Source organism: Salvelinus namaycush, unplaced genomic scaffold (genome assembly GCF_016432855.1).
Source record: "Salvelinus namaycush isolate Seneca unplaced genomic scaffold, SaNama_1.0 Scaffold431, whole genome shotgun sequence".
In the NCBI taxonomy this organism is placed as follows: Eukaryota; Metazoa; Chordata; class Actinopteri; order Salmoniformes; family Salmonidae; genus Salvelinus; species Salvelinus namaycush.
Window position 1 is genome coordinate 141,036 of NW_024061122.1, and position 17,582 is coordinate 158,617.

Consider the following 17,582-nt stretch of genomic DNA (forward strand, 5'->3'; position numbering starts at 1 on the left):
AGTCAGTCAGTCTGTTAGTGAACCCCTCCTCCTGCAAGTCTGTTGTGGCAATGGATGCAAATGAAAAGTATTCCTCAAGTGTGTGACACTTAATATGCATGACATTAAACAAAGAGAGTGATTTTAGGTTGTTAATACATCATTGGTTGAAGTCATTACACTATTGATGAAAAAAAAGTTACACACTTTATAATGTCATAATCAACGCATAATGTAATAACTAACTGTAGTAACTATTACATTATACTCAAAAATTGTATTACGTTATGCGTTCAGCATATTTATTACACATTATTGGCAATTTATTACATTATCGGCATTTATAAAATGTTAAATGTGAAAGTTATGACATTATTAGCAGATATTACATTATTGGCAGTTATTACATTATCAGTCGCTACAGACCTCCTTGTAGTTTTCAAGGAAACAAGATGACGTATTCCACCCTGATTATGCACGCAAGTGTTGTTGACGAGCACTCGCATTGTCTCTATCACACCCCAGCCCGCAACGGAGCTGTGATGCTTCTTAAGGTTGGCTTGCAAAACCACGATTAAAATGAAGAAGAAAAAGAAGATGGCCTTAAAAGGTTTTACACAGAGTTAGAAAATATTACATTATAACATATTTAATTATCTATCATAAAATTCCCCCTAAATTGTTTCTGAAATACACACATTTAATTGATACTTGTATAAAAAGTACACAAAGTATCTGGTAACTTTCACAATAGAATCTGAATCTGATATGATCCGTCACAAGAAACCCCGGGAATGTTTTTATCTTCCCTCCCCCCACGTGTGTACATCGGTCTCGGGTGGAATGTTTGTTGATGTACACCTATGAGTAGAAACGTATCAAAATTACTGTTGTAATATATATTTATCGGAGTAATGTTGAAATCAAAAACTTTCGTAAAGAAGACCCGATCAGGCGGGATCATGAAAATAGTCCGTGAGCACTACCTGCGAGACGATATTTGGTGCGGGAGTGAAGTTTGTACAGAATGCAAGCAAGAAGAGTCCGTGTTGCAGAAAGACGCTTGCATTGAAAGCAACTTGTGTTCTTTCCCACACTATTTGCTCCCAGACACAAATGTTGTGTTGAGCCAGGTAAGTTACTGTGGAATAATGTCTAACGTAAACTGTATTATTAACAACAAATCAATACAAAAAGTACATGTCTAAAGTAAACGCTAGATTTTGCCACCGCATCACTACAGTTTAGATGTCTGACACGCCTCTAGTGAAAGTGTGAACCCCACTTATCAAGCTCAGTGTTTCCCAAACTCGGCCCTGCCCCGTCCCCCGGGTGCACGTTTTGGTTTTTGCCCTACACAGCTGATTAAAAATAATCAAAGCTTGATGATGAGTTGGATATTTGAGTCAGCTATGTAGTACTAGGGCAAAAACCAAAACGTGCAGGATCAAGTTTGGGAAATCCTGATCTAGCTAACTAATTTGACTAACTTTCAGCTGTGACATTCTACCGTGCTGAATCAATATCCCTTTTAATGTCTGTAGATTGATATCCTGGAGGATCCCTTGATCAAGAACGTGATCATTCTGCAGACTGTACTCCAAGAGGTCCGCCACAGGAGCGCTCCCATCTACAAGCGGTTGAAAGACATCCTTCACGACAAGGAGAAACACTTTTACACTTTCACTAACGAGCATCACAGGTAGAAAATAGATATGCTGTTTGCCTTAGATAACTGACTGTTTTGTAGTGATTTAAGGGGGTGCAGCCTGACTTGGTTTTAAGTCAGTGACCCTTGGGGTTATCCCACCACTGACGCCGATGTAGCAATTGACTGAAATAAGTTGGAGCAAGACTGAAGTCTGCATGTTTCCCAGCCAAAACAGTGTGGAAGTTTTTTGGGGTATATTACGACGACATTTTGTGACGTTTTTGTTCGTTTTTTGGACTTTGGCAAGGGTTTTATCAAAGTTTATGTGTCACGTGCGCCGAATACAACAGGTTTAGACCTTACAGTGAAACGCTTACTTAAGCTGTTTGTGCACACTTTTTTTTATTCTTGAGGCAAGCCGAAGTCTATGCCTTCATCACTGATTGGTCAACAGTAAGGATTCTTCAATGAAGTGCCTGCTGTCGTTCAGCGAGAAACGACTCGTCCTCATTCACGTTTTCTCTTGAGAAATACTGCACCAAATTTATAACAGATTTATGGAGTTATCTTAATTCTGACTATTTTGGGGAAGTGTATACTGGCTACGGCGTCTCAATGTGGACAAACAGTACTATTGCCGTTTTTTTTTCATGTTTTTCAAGCCAAGGTCTTTTTAAGTATGAGAGCACACTTGTTCAGCTAACCAATCAGGCTAGTCGCCAGCCGAACTGAACGAGCTCAGGCTAGTCGCCAGCCGAACTGAACGAGCTCAGGCTAGTCGCCAGCCGAACTGAACGAGCTCAGGCTAGTCGCCAGCCGAACTGAACGAGCTCAGGCTAGTCGCCAGCCGAACTGAACGAGCTCAGGCTGGTCGCCAGCCGAACTGAAGCATGCTGACGCCTTAACTGTCCAGCCATTTGTGACCGATCAATGCTTTTCAAAGCAATGTATGGTTGTATTCTTCTGTTGCAGAGAAACGTATATAGAGAGAGAGCAGGGGGAAAGCGCCAACGATCGTAATGATAGAGCCATCCGCATATCTACAAAGTGGTACAGTGATCACCTGAACAACATCCCCACGGACATGGGGTTAAAGGTTGTTTTGCTGACCAATGACCGGGGCAACAAGGAGAAAGCAGAGGAGTCCGGCCTGCTCACATACAGATGTAAGAAACAACACACCTCTGTTACCTCAAATCACATTTTATTGGTCACATAAACATGATTAGCAGATGTTAATGCGAGTGTAGTGAAATGCTTGTGCTTCTAGTTCCGACCGTGCAGTAATATCTAACAAGTAATCTAACAATTTCACAGCAACTACCTTATACCCCAAGATGAGACCGCTGTTCTTGTCTTTAATATCACAATATCTGTTACCTCAATACCCCAAGATGAGACCGCTGTTCTTGTCTTTAATATCACAATATCTGTTACCTCAATACCCCAAGATGAGACCGCTGTTCTTGTCTTTAATATCACAATATCTGTTACCTCAATACCCCAAGATGAGACGGCTGTTCATGTCTTTAATATCACAATATCTGTTACCTCAATACTCCAAGATGAGACGGCTGTTCATGTCTTTAATATCACAATATCTGTTACATCAATACTCCAAGATGAGACGGCTGTTCATGTCTTTAATATCACAATATCTGTTACCTCAATACCCCAAGATGAGACCGCTGTTCATGTCTTTAATATCACAATATCTGTTACCTCAATACCCCAAGATGAGACGGCTGTTCATGTCTTTAATATCACAATATCTGTTACCTCAATACTCCAAGATGAGACGGCTGTTCATGTCTTTAATATCACAATATCTGTTACCTCAATACTCCAAGATGAGACGGCTGTTCTTGTCTTTAATATCACAATATCTGTTACCTCAATACTCCAAGATGAGACCGCTGTTCATGTCTTTAATATCACAATATCTGTTACCTCAATACTCCAAGATGAGACCGCTGTTCATGTCTTTAATATCACAATATCTGTTACCTCAATACTCCAAGATGAGACCGCTGTTCATGTCTTTAACCTTAATCACAAGGTCACAATACTAGGTGTGTTCAACATGTCGGCTACATGTTTACTTTAGAAGATGCCGTCTTCATCCGTCCTCTGTTCCACACAGGTGAGGAGTACGTCAAGAGTCTGATAGCCAACCCTGAGCTGGTGGATCGACTGGCTTTGACCAACGATGACAAGGTAACTAATATCTTCACAATATCACATTCACACATATGTACTTTCTACAGCAGCTATTTTAGATTCATAGAGAAAGTTAGATCTGCATATTCATAAAGAAAGTTAGATCTGCATATTCATAGAGAAAGTTAGATCTGTATATTCATGGTTATTCGTATAATTTAACCCTTTAATTTCTCTCCCTCCCAGAATGAGATCACCAGCAGTAAGGTGTTGTTCCCGGAGCACCTGCCCCTGTCTAGGATCCAGTCTGGGATTAAGAGTGGGACCTTCCAACAGGGAACGTTCCGGGCTAGCAGAGACAACTACCTGGAGGCTACTGTGTTTGTCCACGGAGAAGGAGATGACAGTACAGAGGTGAATGCTGCTGAAGCATAGCTCATGTTCAGTTGTGGATTCTGCCCGTGTAACCTGACAGAGAAGTATGGAACATTCTTTAAGTCCTCCAACAGTTGCTGAATATTTCTTCATTGTTAGTTAACTCCTCTGTTCATGTACCTGGTTTGGAAAAGTGAGTTATGAACAGTATTATTTGTCCTTTACCATTGGATGGGAGCGGAGAATCTTTCATGCTGTTCTAAGTGCCAGCTGGCGAGATGGGGATGAGCGAGTGATTGGATGGGAAATGTAAACAAAGCAGCGTTGGTTACCATGGTAACACTTCCTCTTCCTGTCCCGCCCCTCAGGTTCTGATCCAAGGCCTACAGAACCTGAACAGGGCTGTCCATCAGGACCTGGTTGCTGTGGAGATCCTGCCTCTGAACCAATGGGTGGCTCCGTCCTCTGTGGTGCTGCAGGACGAGGGGCCCAAGGAGGATGATGTCACAGAGGAGGAGGAGGAGGCAGAGTTGAAGAGTGGTCCGTCTGGGGCGGGGTCACGGAAGCCCACAGGCAGGGTGGTGGGCATCATCAAGAGGAACTGGAGACCCTTCTGTGGCATGCTCTTCCTGTCCCAAATCAAAGAGGTAACTAGCGTCACCTCACTCTGCTCTGTCAATCAATACATCAATCAAATCAAACCCTTCAGAAATCCTACATGAGTATTTATCAATATGGATGCATATACCACCATGCTTTGGTTTCTCTTGTGATTATTTGTTGTCTGTTGTACTTGTTTTGTGCTGACGAATGTGGACAAGACCAAAGATATCTCATTGTTCCTGGTCTCTTATATCCCTCCCTTCCCAGGCGACCCGTCACCTCTTCACCCCAGCTGACCGTTGTATCCCCAGGATCCGTATCGAGACGCGCCAGGCGGCCACGTTGGCGGGACAGAGGATCATGGTGGCCATCGACGGCTGGCCCAAGCACTCCAGATACCCTAATGTACGTGTCTCTCAGGTCCTCTTCATTACAGTCGGGCTGCTCAGATGATCACGTATCATTATCGGATATCAATGCCTGGAGAAGTGTGTGATGTACATGAGATGTGCAGCGCGACTGCAATGAAGAGGACCTGGAACGCACCTCAATCAATCAACTGCTTATCTCTCCTCTTTCTGTCTTTGAGGAACTAGCAGAGACTAGACACCATTCTCTACTCACCCATCCCTCTCTCCCCCTCTCCTTCTCTCCCTCTCTCCTTCTCTCCCTCTCTCCTCTCAGGGCCACTTTGTTCGTAGCCTGGGCAGTGCAGGGGACAAGGAGACAGAGACGGAGGTGCTACTGTTGGAGCATGATGTCCCTCACCAGGACTTCTCACAGGCCGTCCTCAGTTTCCTCCCCAAGATGCCCTGGAACATCACAGAGGAGGTAACTGGGGTCCTGTTATGGCAGCCATTTTGTGTCAAGACATATATTGTCAGCTGGTGGCTACGTTGTTGTAGCTATACCAATCAACAATTTGCTAACACTACTTAAAGCCTGTTGGTATAATTGCATTATGGTGTGGTTATAATACTTTATAAAGGCTCATAACATGCTTATAACAGGTAATAATGCATCAGTAAACCTTATTTGCTCTTGTATCAGGACATGGCTGTGAGAGAGGACCTGAGGAACCTGACCGTGTGCAGTGTGGATCCTCCTGGCTGTACGGACATAGATGATGCTCTGCACTGTAGAGACCTGGCCAATGGAAACCAAGAGGTAGGACACTGATGAACTAACACAGTTTACAGCATTTTATTGGACGGATGGATGTTTGAGAGGTAGGATGAACTAACACAGTTTACAGCATTTTATTGGACAGATGGATGTTTGAGAGGTAGGATGAACTAACACAGTTTACAGCATTTTATTGGACAGATGGATGTTTGAGAGGTAGGATGAACTAACACAGTTTACAGCATTTTATTGGACGGATGTTTGAGAGGTACGATGAACTAACACAGTTTACAGCATTTTATTGGACGCATGAATGTTTGAGAGGTAGGATGAACTAACACAGTTTACAGCATTTTATTGGACGGATGTTTGAGAGGTACGATGAACTAACACAGTTTACAGCATTTTATTGGACGCATGAATGTTTGGATGAGGTAACAGAATCTATTGAAGGGCGGTAATGTGATGGAACAGAATTGAAAGTTGACAAGTCATCGTGCGTGTCTCTTTGTGGGTTGAAGGTTGGTGTCCACATTGCTGATGTGAGCCACTTCATCCGTCCAGGCAACGCCATGGATCTGGAGGCTGCTAACAGAGGCACTACAGTCTACCTGACTGGAAGGGTAGAGTCCCTCTCTATCATCACATAGTAACCTTGATGAACCCTAGCTAGCTCTTTAGTACGTCTTACACCCTATTCCCTATATAGTGCACTACTTTTTACCAGAGCCCGGGTCAAAAGTAGGTCAAAATATAGGGAATAGGGTTCCATTTAAGTGTTGTATTGTTAACACAGCTGATTGTCTCCCACAGAGGATCGACATGGTTCCTGAACTGCTGAGCTCCAACCTGTGTTCTCTACGATCCAGTGTGGAGAGGTGACTTTAATACCTCCTTAAGACATATATTTTGTTGTTGTTGTCATTTACCATCAGTGGTGTTACTGGTGTCTCCTCTCTGTAGGCTGGCCTTCTCTTGCATATGGGAGATCAACGACAAGGCTGAGATAGTCAAGACCAGATTCACTAAAAGTGTCATCAACTCCAAGGTAGGGGGAGACTAAACTCACACATTTGACAATGTAACAGTTGTGATTGAGACAATGTAAGACTTAGAATTGCCCCTCGGGGATCAATAAAGTTTATTGAATTGAATGATAATTCTTCCTCCAGGCCTCCCTGACCTACGCCGAGGCCCAGATGAGGATTGATGACGCCAACATGAATGATGACACCACCAAGAGCTTACGAGGCCTGAACAGACTAGCAAAGATCCTGAAGAAACGGAGGATAGAGAAAGGGTAAGAGGTTACGAGGCCTGAACAGACTAGCCAGGATCCTGAAGAGACAGGATAGAGAAAGGGTAAGAGGTTACGAGGCCTGAACAGACTAGCCAGGATCCTGAAGAGACAGGATAGAGAAAGGGTAAGAGGTTACGAGGCCTGAACAGACTAGCCAGGATCCTGAAGAGACAGGATAGAGAAAGGGTAAGAGGTTACGAGGCCTGAACAGACTAGCCAGGATCCTGAAGAGACAGGGTAAGAGGTTACGAGACCTGAACGGACTAGCCAGGATCCTGAAGAGACAGGATAGAGAAAGGGTTTGTGACTATGTGATGTCAGTAGTTGATAAGCTTTTCCCTAACTGTTGAAAGAGACGGATCGTTAGAACTGTGGCAGATTGATGTATTCCCAAAAGTGATTAGTTGGTTGATGGATGGATTGTGTTTATTGATCTGGTTGCTGGTCTCATTAATCTATATGTTTATTCTGTGTGGAATGTATAAATACATGTCTTTGTTGGTGATCTAACATGGTGGTTTTCCGTTGTGTGTTTCAGTGCGTTGACTCTCTCCTCGCCCGAGGTTCGCTTCCACATCGACAGTGAGACTCACGACCCCATAGACCTACAGACCAAGGAACTCAAGTACGTTGTTAGGCTTTTAGAATTTAAAATAAGGCTTTTAGAATATAGAATTTAAAATAAGGCTTTTAGAATATAGAATTTAAAATAAGGCTTTTAGAATATAGAATTTAAAATAAGGCTTTTAGAATATAGAATTTAAAATACGGCTTTTAGAATATAGAATTTAAAATACGGCTTTTAGAATATAGAATTTAAAATACGGCTTTTAGAATATAGAATTTAAAATAAGGCTTTTAGAATATAGAATTTAAAATAAGGCTTTTAGAATATAGAATTTAAAATAAGGCTTTTAGAATATAGAATTTAAAATACGGCTTTTAGAATATAGAATTTAAAATACGGCTTTTAGAATATAGAATTTAAAATACGGCTTTTAGAATATAGAATTTAAAATAAGGCTTTTAGAATATAGAATTTAAAATACGGCTTTTAGAATATAGAATTTAAAATACGGCTTTTAGAATATAGAATTTAAAATACGGCTTTTAGAATATAGAATTTAAAATACGGCTTTTAGAATATAGAATTTAAAATACGGCTTTTAGAATATAGAATTTAAAATAAGACTTTTAGAATATAGAATTTAAGGTTCTATTCATGGTGCTTGAAACTGCTGTCGTTTTGACCCTGACTAACATGGTTTAAACTTCAACAAGTTCAGCTGAATTCACATGAATATTGACAAGCGTTTTGTGGCCTGTCAAAGCATCCTGCTGTTTCCAGGTTGACCTCGTCACTGAGTTATAACATCCAGCAGTAGATCTCTGCTCAGAGACTTGATCTTCACGCTGTATCGGTGGGTTCAAATTCAAATAACTTTATTGTTCCCCAGGGAGACCAACTCCATGGTGGAAGAGTTCATGCTGCTGGCCAACATCTCAGTAGCTCAGAAGATTTATGATGAGTTCTCAGAGTGTGCTCTTCTCAGGAAGCACCCCGCCCCTCCTCCATCTAACTACGACATCCTCAACAAGGCTGCCAAGTCTAAGGTACATCTACATATTCAGACTGACTAGACATCTAAAACAAGTCTAATGACATCTACATATTCAGACTGACTAGACATCTAAAACAAGTCTAATGACATCTATAGACTCTACTTCTAGGTAAAACACAGTTGTAATAAGACTTGATGTTTTTTGGGGACAGTTGTTCCTATCCGGGTCAAAGGACAACAAAATAGGGACTGACGTAGAACCTTGGATAGATGTAAATAATTACAACAAATCAACCCCCCATTTCCCTTGTATTACACTTTGACATCGGTGTAATGTAGTCCTAACATTGTTGTTTCTGACATCAGTCTAATGTAGTCCTAACGTTGTTGTTTCTGACATCAGTCTAATGTAGTCCTAACATTGTTGTTTCTGACATCAGTGTAATGTAGTCCTAACGTTGTTGTTTCTGACATCAGTGTAATGTAGTCCTAACGTTGTTGGTTCTGACATCAGTGTAATGTAGTCCTAACGTTGTTGTTTCTGACATCAGTGTAATGTAGTCCTAACGTTGTTGTTTCTGACATCGGTGTAATGTAGTCCTAACGTTGTTGTTTCTGACATCAGTCTAATGTAGTCCTAACGTTGTTGTTTCTGACATCAGTCTAATGTAGTCCTAACATTGTTGTTTCTGACATCAGTGTAATGTAGTCCTAACGTTGTTGTTTCTGACATCAGTGTAATGTAGTCCTAACGTCGTTGTTTCTGACATCAGTGTAATGTAGTCCTAACGTTGTTGTTTCTGACATCAGTCTAATGTAGTCCTAACGTTGTTGTTTCTGACATCAGTGTAATGTAGTCCTAACATTGTTGTTTCTGACATCAGTCTAATGTAGTCCTAACGTTGTTGTTTCTGACATCAGTGTAATGTAGTCCTAACGTTGTTGTTTCTGACATCAGTCTAATGTAGTCCTAACGTTGTTGTTTCTGACATCAGTGTAATGTAGTCCTAACGTTGTTGTTTCTGACATCAGTCTAATGTAGTCCTAACGTTGTTGTTTCTGACATCAGTCTAATGTAGTCCTAACATTGTTGTTTCTGACATCAGTCTAATGTAGTCCTAACATTGTTGTTTCTGACATCAGTGTAATGTAGTCCTAACGTTGTTGTTTCTGACATCAGTGTAATGTAGTCCTAACGTTGTTGTTTCTGACATCGGTGTAATGTAGTCCTAACGTTGTTGTTTCTGACATCAGTCTAATGTAGTCCTAACGTTGTTGTTTCTGACATCAGTCTAATGTAGTCCTAACATTGTTGTTTCTGACATCAGTGTAATGTAGTCCTAACGTTGTTGTTTCTGACATCGGTGTAATGTAGTCCTAACGTTGTTGTTTCTGACATCAGTCTAATGTAGTCCTAACGTTGTTGTTTCTGACATCAGTGTAATGTAGTCCTAACATTGTTGTTTCTGACATCAGTCTAATGTAGTCCTAACGTTGTTGTTTCTGACATCAGTGTAATGTAGTCCTAACGTTGTTGTTTCTGACATCAGTCTAATGTAGTCCTAACATTGTTGTTTCTGACATCAGTGTAATGTAGTCCTAACATTGTTGTTTCTGACATCAGTGTAATGTAGTCCTAACGTTGTTGTTTCTGACATCAGTGTAATGTAGTCCTAACGTTGTTGGTTCTGACATCAGTGTAATGTAGTCCTAACATTGTTGTTTCTGACATCAGTGTAATGTAGTCGTAACGTTGTAGTCGTAACGTTGTTGTCCCCTCAGGACTTGGTGATCCACACGGACTCGGCCAAGGCTCTAGCTGACTCTCTGGACGCGGCCCAGGTGGACGGCTTCCCTTACTTCAACACCTTGCTGCGTATCCTAGCAACACGCTGCATGATGCAGGCTGTGTACTTCTGCTCCGGGATGGACAGTGACTTCCACCACTATGGACTGGCCTCGCCCATCTACACACACTTCACCTCGCCTATCAGACGGTGAGAACACACACTTCACCTATCAGACGGTGAGAACACACACTTCACCTATCAGACGGTGAGAACACACACTTCACATATCAGACGGTGAGAACACACACTTCACCTATCAGACGGAGAGAACACACACTTCACCTCACCTATCAGACGGTGAGAACACACAGCTCACCTATCAGACGGAGAGAACACACACTTCACCTATCAGACGGTGAGAACACACACTTCACCTTTCAGACGGAGAGAACACACACTTCACCTATCAGACGGTGAGAACACACACTTCACCTATCAGACGGTGAGAACACACACTTCACCTATCAGACGGTGAGAACACACACTTCACCTATCAGACGGTGAGAACACACACCTCACCTATCAGACGGTGAGAACACACACTTCACCTATCAGACGGTGAGAACACACACTTCACCTATCAGACGGTCCACTCTCTACCCCTGACTGGTCCACACTCTCTCTCTACCCCTGACTGGTCCACACTCTCTCTCTACCTCTGACTGGTCCACACTCTCTCTCTACCTCTGACTGGTCCACACTCTCTCTCTACCTCTGACTGGTCCACACTCTCTCTCTACCTCTGACTGGTCCACACTCTCTCTCTACCTCTGACTGGTCCACACTCTCTCTCTACCTCTGACTGGTCCACACTCTCTCTCTACCTCTGACTGGTCCACACTCTCTCTCTACCTCTGACTGGTCCACACTCTCTCTCTACCTCTGACTGGTCCACACTCTCTCTCTACCTCTGACTGGTCCACTCTCTCTCTCTACCTCTGACTGGTCCACTCTCTCTCTCTACCTCTGACTGGTCCACTCTCTCTCTCTACATCTGACTGGTCCACTCTCTCTCTCTACATCTGACTGGTCCACTCTCTCTCTCTACATCTGACTGGTCCACTCTCTCTCTACATCTGACTGGTCCACACTCTCTCTCTACCTCTGACTGGTCCACACTCTCTCTCTACCTCTGACTGGTCCACACTCTCTCTCTACCTCTGACTGGTCCACACTCTCTCTCTACCCCTGACTGGTCCACACTCTCTCTCTACCCCTGACTGGTCCACACTCTCTCTCTACCCCTGACTGGTCCACACTCTCTCTCTACCCCTGACTGGTCCTCTCTCTCTCTCTACCCCTGACTGGTCCACACTCTCTCTCTACCCCTGACTGGTCCACACTCTCTCTCTACCTCTGACTGGTCCACACTCTGGTTCTGATGTGATTGTAACCTCTACAGATACTCTGACATCATCGTGCATCGGCTGCTGGCTGTAGCCATTGAAGCAGACAGCACCTACCCAGACCTGATGGACAAACACAAACAGTCTGCCCTCTGCAACAACCTCAACTACAGACACAAGATGGCCCAGTACGCACAGCGAGCCTCTGTAGCCTTCCACACACAGGTACTGGTCTCACCCAACACACTGACCTGTTAGAGCCTCTGTAGCCTTCCACACACAGGTACTGGTCTCACCCAACACACTGACCTGTTAGAGCCTCTAGACTTCCACACACAGGTACTGGTCTCACCCAACACACTGACCTGTTAGAGCCTCTAGACTTCCACACACAGGTACTGGTCTCACCCAACACACTGATCTGTTAGAGCCTCTGTAGCCTTCCACACACAGGTACTGGACTTACCCAACACACTGACCTGTTAGAGCCTCTAGACTTCCACACACAGGTACTGGACTCACCCAACACACTGATCTGTTAGAGCCTTCCACACACAGGTACTGGTCTCACCCAACACACTGACCTGTTAGAGCCTCTGTAGCCTTCCACACACAGGTACTGGACTCACCCAACACACTGACCTGTTAGAGCCTCTAGACTTCCACACACAGGTACTGGACTCACCCAACACACTGACCTGTTAGAGCCTCTGTAGCCTTCCACACACAGGTACTGGACTCACCCAACACACTGACCTGTTAGAGCCTCTGTAGCCTTCCACACACAGGTACTGGACTCACCCAACACACTGATCTGTTAGAGCCTCTGTAGCCTTCCACACACAGGTACTGGACTCACCCAACACACTGATCTGTTAGAGCCTCTAGACTTCCACACACAGGTACTGGACTCACCCAACACACTGACCTGTTAGAGCCTCTGTAGCCTTCCACACACAGGTACTGGACTTACCCAACACACTGACCTGTTAGAGCCTCTAGACTTCCACACACAGGTACTGGACTCACCCAACACATTGACCTGTTAGAGCCTCTGTAGCCTTCCACACACAGGTACTGGACTTACCCAACACACTGACCTGTTAGAGCCTCTAGACTTCCACACACAGGTACTGGTCTCACCCAACACACTGACCTGTTAGAGCCTCTAGACTTCCACACACAGGTACTGGTCTCACCCAACACACTGACCTGTTAGAGCCTCTGTAGACTTCCACACACAGGTACTGGTCTCACCCAACACACTGACCTGTTAGAGCCTCTGTAGACTTCCACACACAGGTACTGGACTACCCAACACACTGACCTGTTAGAGCCTCTGTAGACTTCCACACACAGGTACTGGTCTCACCCAACACACTGACCTGTTAGAGCCTCTAGACTTCCACACACAGGTACTGGACTCACCCAACACACTGACCTGTTAGAGCCTCTGTAGACTTCCACACACAGGTACTGGACTCACCCAACACACTGACCTGTTAGAGCCTTCCACACACAGGTACTGGTCTCACCCAACACACTGACCTGTTAGAGCCTCTGTAGCCTTCCACACACAGGTACTGGACTCACCCAACACACTGACCTGTTAGAGCCTCTGTAGACTTCCACACACAGGTACTGGACTCACCCAACACACTGACCTGTTAGAGCCTCTGTAGCCTTCCACACACAGGTACTGGTCTCACCCAACACACTGACCTGTTAGAGCCTCTAGACTTCCACACACAGGTACTGGTCTCACCCAACACACTGACCTGTTAGAGCCTCTGTAGCCTTCCACACACAGGTACTGGTCTCACCCAACACACTGACCTGTTAGAGCCTCTGTAGCCTTCCACACACAGGTACTGGACTCACCCAACACACTGACCTGTTAGAGCCTCTGTAGACTTCCACACACAGGTACTGGACTCACCCAACACACTGACCTGTTAGAGCCTCTGTAGCCTTCCACACACAGGTACTGGTCTCACCCAACACACTGACCTGTTAGAGCCTCTGTAGACTTCCACACACAGGTACTGGTCTCACCCAACACACTGATCTGTTAGAGCCTTCCACACACAGGTACTGGACTCACCCAACACACTGACCTGTTAGAGCCTCTGTAGCCTTCCACACACAGGTACTGGTCTCACCCAACACACTGACCTGTTAGAGCCTCTGTAGCCTTCCACACACAGGTACTGGTCTCACCCAACACACTGACCTGTTAGAGCCTTCCACACACAGGTACTGGTCTCACCCAACACACTGACCTGTTAGAGCCTCTGTAGACTTCCACACACAGGTACTGGTCTCACCCAACACACTGACCTGTTAGAGCCTTCCACACACAGGTACTGGACTCACCCAACACACTGACCTGTTAGAGCCTTCCACACACAGGTACTGGTCTCACCCAACACACTGACCTGTTAGAGCCTTCCACACACAGGTACTGGACTCACCCAACACACTGACCTGTTAGAGCCTTCCACACACAGGTACTGGTCTCACCCAACACACTGACCTGTTAGAGCCTTCCACACACAGGTACTGGTCTCACCCAACACACTGACCTGTTAGAGCCTTCCACACACAGGTACTGGTCTCACCCAACACACTGACCTGTTAGAGCCTCTGTAGACTTCCACACACAGGTACTGGTCTCACCCAACACACTGATCTGTTAGAGCCTTCCACACACAGGTACTGGTCTCACCCAACACACTGACCTGTTAGAGCCTCTGTAGACTTCCACACACAGGTACTGGTCTCACCCAACACACTGATCTGTTAGAGCCTTCCACACACAGGTACTGGTCTCACCCAACACACTGACCTGTTAGAGCCTCTGTAGCCTTCCACACACAGGTACTGGTCTCACCCAACACACTGACCTGTTAGAGCCTCTGTAGCCTTCCACACACAGGTACTGGTCTCACCCAACACACTGACCTGTTAGAGCCTCTGTAGCCTTCCACACACAGGTACTGGTCTCACCCAACACACTGACCTGTTAGAGCCTCTGTAGCCTTCCACACACAGGTACTGGACTCACCCAACACACTGACCTGTTAGAGCCTTCCACACACAGGTACTGGTCTCACCCAACACACTGACCTGTTAGAGCCTCTGTAGCCTTCCACACACGGGTACTGGACTCACCCAACACACTGACCTGTTAGAGCCTCTGTAGCCTTCCACACACAGGTACTGGTCTCACCCAACACACTGACCTGTTAGAGCCTTCCACACACAGGTACTGGTCTCACCCAACACACTGACCTGTTAGAGCCTCTGTAGCCTTCCACACACAGGTACTGGTCTCACCCAACACACTGACCTGTTAGAGCCTCTGTAGCCTTCCACACACAGGTACTGGTCTCACCCAACACACTGACCTGTTAGAGCCTCTGTAGCCTTCCACACACAGGTACTGGTCTCACCCAACACACTGACCTGTTAGAGCCTTCCACACACAGGTACTGGTCTCACCCAACACACTGACCTGTTAGAGCCTCTGTAGACTTCCACACACAGGTACTGGTCTCACCCAACACATTGACCTGTTAGAGCCTTCCACACACAGGTACTGGACTCACCCAACACACTGACCTGTTAGAGCCTTCCACACACAGGTACTGGTCTCACCCAACACACTGACCTGTTAGAGCCTTCCACACACAGGTACTGGACTCACCCAACACACTGACCTGTTAGAGCCTTCCACACACAGGTACTGGTCTCACCCAACACACTGACCTGTTAGAGCCTTCCACACACAGGTACTGGTCTCACCCAACACACTGATCTGTTAGAGCCTTCCACACACAGGTACTGGTCTCACCCAACACACTGACCTGTTAGAGCCTCTGTAGCCTTCCACACACAGGTACTGGACTCACTCACACAAACTATTTAACCAGGAAGTCCCATTCAAGACGAGGGACCCATTTTACAAAAGGACACCTGGGTCATATTCATTAGTGCACTGTAGCAAAATGCTTTGCAACGGAAATTGAAAAATAGCATTTCTTACTGGACATTTCTGGTTATTCTCTCCCTGTTTCCATCTGTTTGATGATTAAATAAGCCAATGGCCGAGATGGCAGATTTCCTGATTTATGTATCGTTTCCTCCAGCTGTTCTTCAAGAGCAGAGGCATCCTGAACGAGGAGGGCTTCATCCTGTTTGTGAGGAAGAACGCCATCATCGTCCTCATCCCTAAGTTTGGTCTGGAGGGAACGGTGTTCTTTGAGAACAAAGACAAACCCAGCCCCAAACTGATCTTCAACGAAGAGGTACCCTCGCTGTGTGTCAGAGAAAATTCAAGCTATTTTTTTTGTGTATGGCTCGACTGTAACTCTGTGTGTGTGTGTGTGTGTGTGTGAGAGCAGGCTCCTAGTCTGACGGTGGAGGGCCACTCCTTCAACATGTTTGACAAGGTCAAAGTGACCATCAGTCTGGACGCGTCCAACGTCCAGCACCAGAAGATCAGAATGTCCCTGGTCGAACCTGTGGTACGTTTGTTTCAAACTCTCTCTGTAATGTCACATCAGATCCTACGGTGGTCATTTCCATGTAGTTATGAACTAAAACGGTGTTCAGGTAACAGTTTGTGTCTGAGGTAAAATAGCCTTCTGTTATGTCAGGGTTGGACATGTAACTGATGTGTTGTAGATCAGTCATTTCAGGGTTGGACATGTAACTGATGTTGTGTTGTAGATCTCTGGAGTGAGTGTGGTGCCATCTGAACCAGAACCAGAGGCCAAGAGAACTAAACTGGACCGTTGAATAACACCATCCTCACACTGAGATCTCTCTCTTAGCTCAGTTTTGAGTTATTTTAAATGTTTAGCTTTTTTTCTACATGACAAGCAGAGAACATCCTGTGGTTAATATGGTTCTGATTTGAAACAGAACCTTTTTTCCTTGACTTATAGAACGTCAACCTTCCAGGTAAATGTTAATGAGATGCCAGTAACCTGTAGAATGGGGTAATATACTGTGGCAAGACGGTCTATTCTAGAAGGAATGTTTCCTTGTACAACTCCCAATAAATCTCTTGGTTTTAGCCAATGTTCCTTTTCTCATCTCTTTGGCTTGTCTCTCTGTTTCGTGATTGGAGTAGATGCATTTAATTGAAATGTAGCCACGCCCAGGCAACATGTAGCCAGGGAAACTAAAGGATAGCCAGGAAACTAAAGGGTAACCAGGAAACTAGGAAACTAAAGGGTAACCAGGAAACTAAAGGGTAACCAGGAAACTAAAGGGTAACCAGGAAACTAAAGGGTAACCAGGAAACTAAAGAGTAGCCAGGAAACTAAAGAGTAGCCAGGAAACTAAAGGGTAACCAGGAAACTAAAGGGTAACCAGGAAACTAAAGGGTAACCAGGAAACTAAAGAGTAACCAGGAAACTAAAGAGTAACCAGGAAACTAAAGAGTAACCAGGAAACTAAAGGGTAACCAGGAAACTAAAGAGTAGCCAGGAAACTAAAGAGTAGCCAGGAAACTAAAGAGTAGCCAGGAAACTAAAGGGTAACCAGGAAACTAAAGGGTAACCAGGAAACTAAAGGGTAACCAGGAAACTAAAGAGTAACCAGGAAACTAAAGAGTAACCA

General features: G+C 44.8%; 1 protein-coding gene across 1 annotated transcript; it reads left to right on the plus strand.

The window, feature by feature from the left end:
* Positions 1–801: 801 nt before the first annotated feature.
* On the plus strand, positions 802–17,057 carry dis3 (DIS3 exosome endoribonuclease and 3'-5' exoribonuclease). The gene is made up of 20 exons (XM_038986232.1): positions 802–1,112; positions 1,524–1,681; positions 2,603–2,796; positions 3,774–3,847; positions 4,037–4,204; positions 4,534–4,812; positions 5,036–5,173; positions 5,453–5,599; positions 5,819–5,935; positions 6,415–6,516; positions 6,707–6,771; positions 6,857–6,941; positions 7,066–7,193; positions 7,732–7,818; positions 8,651–8,807; positions 10,538–10,752; positions 12,008–12,176; positions 16,103–16,261; positions 16,358–16,480; positions 16,686–17,057. The coding sequence occupies exons 1-20, from the start codon at positions 894–896 to the stop codon at positions 16,752–16,754; spliced, it is 2,853 nt and encodes a 950-aa protein (XP_038842160.1). The 5' UTR covers positions 802–893; the 3' UTR covers positions 16,755–17,057.
* Positions 17,058–17,582: the final 525 nt, after the last annotated feature.